The sequence below is a fragment of the Rhipicephalus sanguineus genome, chromosome 6, assembly GCF_013339695.2.
Source record: "Rhipicephalus sanguineus isolate Rsan-2018 chromosome 6, BIME_Rsan_1.4, whole genome shotgun sequence".
NCBI classification, from domain to species: domain Eukaryota; kingdom Metazoa; phylum Arthropoda; class Arachnida; order Ixodida; family Ixodidae; genus Rhipicephalus; species Rhipicephalus sanguineus.
In genome coordinates this window covers 80655986-80659413 of record NC_051181.1, presented here as the reverse complement: position 1 = coordinate 80659413, position 3428 = coordinate 80655986, and the positions used below count along the sequence as shown (strand labels likewise).

At 48.0% G+C, this 3428-nt stretch overlaps 1 protein-coding gene across 1 annotated transcript; it reads right to left on the bottom strand.

Annotated features, from left to right (window-relative positions):
- Positions 1–1894: 1894 nt before the first annotated feature.
- Positions 1895–2740, bottom strand: LOC119397374 (arylamine N-acetyltransferase). Its single transcript, XM_037664807.1, has one exon. It carries the CDS (start codon positions 2738–2740, stop codon positions 1895–1897), a length of 846 nt encoding a protein of 281 aa, XP_037520735.1.
- Positions 2741–3428: the final 688 nt, after the last annotated feature.

Genomic DNA, 3428 nt, shown 5'->3' with positions numbered 1-3428 from the left:
TCTACCATTACTGATGCAGTCGCGCCGAAGATTGCGTCTAACACCGTGCCCGTCGGCGTCTATGGCGGGAGGTGTTTTGGCGTTTTGAATGAGAGCGATTTACGGTGACAAAATCACCCATGCACAGCTTTGCCTCGGCAACAGACGCGTTCATGACTATTATGCGACTGCCAGCGTGATTTTCAATTTGCAATAAAAGCATTCTTGACCACGGGAGTAAGGAACGCGTTTCACCCGTTTGTATAATCGCACACGTGAGACGCCCGCTCCTGACTGGTCGTGGCCAAGATATCTGCGGCCTTTCGATGCCTTCGCGTCCCCTGACAAAATATCGTGAGCGTCTCCAGAAAGTTATAGCGTCTCCAAATGTAGGGAAACGACGATGTCGACCCTGTGTGCACCGAAATTGAGAAAATGGCTTGTTACCTTTGCGTAAGATTTCGAATTGCGCATTTACTGCTGGGCCGTGGCTTTTTTTTTCTTTGAAAAGTAAAACCGACCGCTTTAATAAAGCTGATTCCTGCGTTCCTTCCCAATACAAAATATTCTATGGCTTTTCCAAAAAATAAATGTAAACAATTCTAAATGGTGCTCGCTTTGCACGTGGACTTGAACCGCTAGCACATTAGCGTTATATAATTTGATTTGCAGAAGAGCTCAGCAAAGATTCCAGGTATTTGTGCTGCATGCTTAAGTATATCAAGTCATGTGGTAGATTTCGACTACATCTGTGAATAAACTATCTGCATAAATTCCCAAATAACATCATGAGCCATGAATACTCGTATGGAAACGCACATGTTGCATGCGCTCGCGAAACCAAAATCGCCCGCGAACGGACTACTTGGCGTAGTAACACATGTGCAGAAGCTCCGCCCACGTAGCTTTGGCTGTGCTGCCACAGAAAGTTGTCGCCAGGTATAGCATTTTGCCGCCATGGAAATGCGACCGCCGCGGCCGGGATCGAACCCGCGACCTTCGGGTCAGCAGCCGAGCGCCTTAACCGCTACACCACCGCGGCGCGGTCCGCAACGTGGACCACGTGGATTACGCAAAAACCGGAGTCACTGTTTCCTACAATAAATCTGCTGAGAGAACCAGGCCTCTCATCATTACCGGTGACTTCAACATTGATTTATCAAGACCCAACAACGCTTGGTCCCTATACTCCGTGAAAGACAGCTTGGATGTTGAGAGGGCATCAAAACACCTCGCTGCCACGTCGACGACAGGAGGCATCATAGATCATTTCATCGTAAAAGGCTTACAGGATTTCCACCGGATTTCCTGATTGAAACTTAGGTGCGAGTAACGCCTGTCCTGTGCATCTTTGTTCCTTCTCTGTCCTGTTCAGATTCGCGCTATACAGTATTGAAGAATATAAGCACTACATATCAGCATAGCGAGTCTGGTGTTGGTAACACCCTTGTTGCTGTTGGCATTGTTACGCAACTGCAAACGACTGGTTATATAATAAATATTCGACTCTTCAACATATGAGTGTGCGTATACCACTTCCACATTTCTCTAGCGTCATTTCGTAACGTTTCGCTCAATGTGAAAAATTACACCACAGTCACCATCCCGCGCATGCTTCGCATAACATCGATTCCCACAATACGTGGGATCTGCCGAATTTTTTTCTCTCTTTAAGCTTTAAGATGTTATACTGTTAATGCGGAACGCATAAACTATTCATTTTTAAGATCGTTTCCTTCAGAAAGTGAATTAATTCTTTAAAAAAGGCACCGTCCGGTTGATGGCCTATCCCCCGAAGTGGGTTCGGCCAAGTTTCCGAGGAACAAGAACAACATACATTTGCATTCAGTTTATTTGCGTAATGTAGCGATGAGAAGGTTCTGCGACACTTCAAACCTTTTACACAGTTACAATATTAAAGAACGCTCTTAAGCCGCGTCCTAAGCAAGGCGAGGTCGATGTCGGGATTGAGTTTCAATGCAAATTCGGTGTCGAGAAGGCGAATCAATTCGTCCGCGTCAGTGATACGTCGCTGCTCAACTTGCCCACTGATGAAGCGCCGACAGAAGCGGCCGTCAACGAGCGTGAGCCACGAGTCATCCACGAAGCGCCCAACCATAAGCGTGTGACGGAACAGCGATCGCGGGTGCAGCGAAGCAAACCAGTACGTGGGCACGAAGTTGATCCACTTCTGTGGATGAGGAAACACATGGTATATGGGACGCCAACTGGCCGATGCACTCCCGCTTGTCGTCGACGCTATGGCCACCTCGACGTTTCCCTCGTCGTCGAGTCTCCGCGTTCTGTAAGGCGCCGCTTCGCCTTCCACAGGTAGTGCTTTGAAAGGGTTGGGACCCCCGAAGCCCACGTCAGCGAAGTACTGTCCTTCGTCGCCTAGGTCGACGCAGAAGAGCATATGTCCCAAGGGAGTCAGCGGCGTGTTCAACGGCCGCCCCCATCGAGTCCTGGCAGCCCGAATGTGGAACTTGAAGCCCAGCGTCGATAGGAGCCTGCCGAATAGATTATTGAGCTCCACGCAGTAGCCGCCACGGCGCTGCTCGATCAGCTTGCGAAATACTGAGTCGTCATCCAGAGACGGCAGATGGTCGACAAACGTGTCTATTCCTTGGAAAGGTATTCGTTCGACGTGGGCCCCGATGAGAGTGTTCAACGTTGCCAGATTGAGTTCGCTCAAGTTGCTCGATTCCACTTTCAGGACGTTCATGTAGAGCAGCAGTTCTTTTCGGCTAAGCGGTGCCATGCGATGCCCACTAAAGTCCACCTTTCGCTTTGCCGCCACAGAAAACAGCTGCCAGTCCGGATGTGTGTGCGTCTCTCCATCGGCGAAGTTGCTGTGGTGGTTATGTACCGATAAAGAGATCGGCTTACTTTCCATTTCTCCTGTTGCCGGTTTCCTGTCTCGTTTTATTCTAAACTCGGAACGCCAGTGAGTTCTCTTATAGTACTTGCAGCATTGTAGTCGATGTGCCGAACATCTGTTTTGAAGCACAAAACATTAATAATCCTCACCAGAACGATGCCTCACTTTTTCAATGGAAACAGCTGTCCTATGCGCATGACCTGTCGTGTGCTCATAAAATTTGAATTACCATGCCGAAACCAGTTTTCCACGTTGCCTTGAAATGAGAACAGACATGCACTATCGAGAGACAAACGTCACGGCTTTGACGAGACGTCGCTTTGTATTCAAGAGGTAAAGAGGTTGACACTGGTTCCGATGATAAAAACAAAATTAAGCAACGTTAGGTCTGGTAAACCGTAACGGAATATATTAGGATGTGAGGATAAGATACCCACCAAGTAAAGGACACTGTTGTTCTGTATTTCTTGCTCGAAGCATACAAGTTTTATTCCGAAACAACTAATTGGGATTTGTTTCGGTACATAACATGACAGCTCTTTGGACGCTGCGCTATCACTTGTTTATG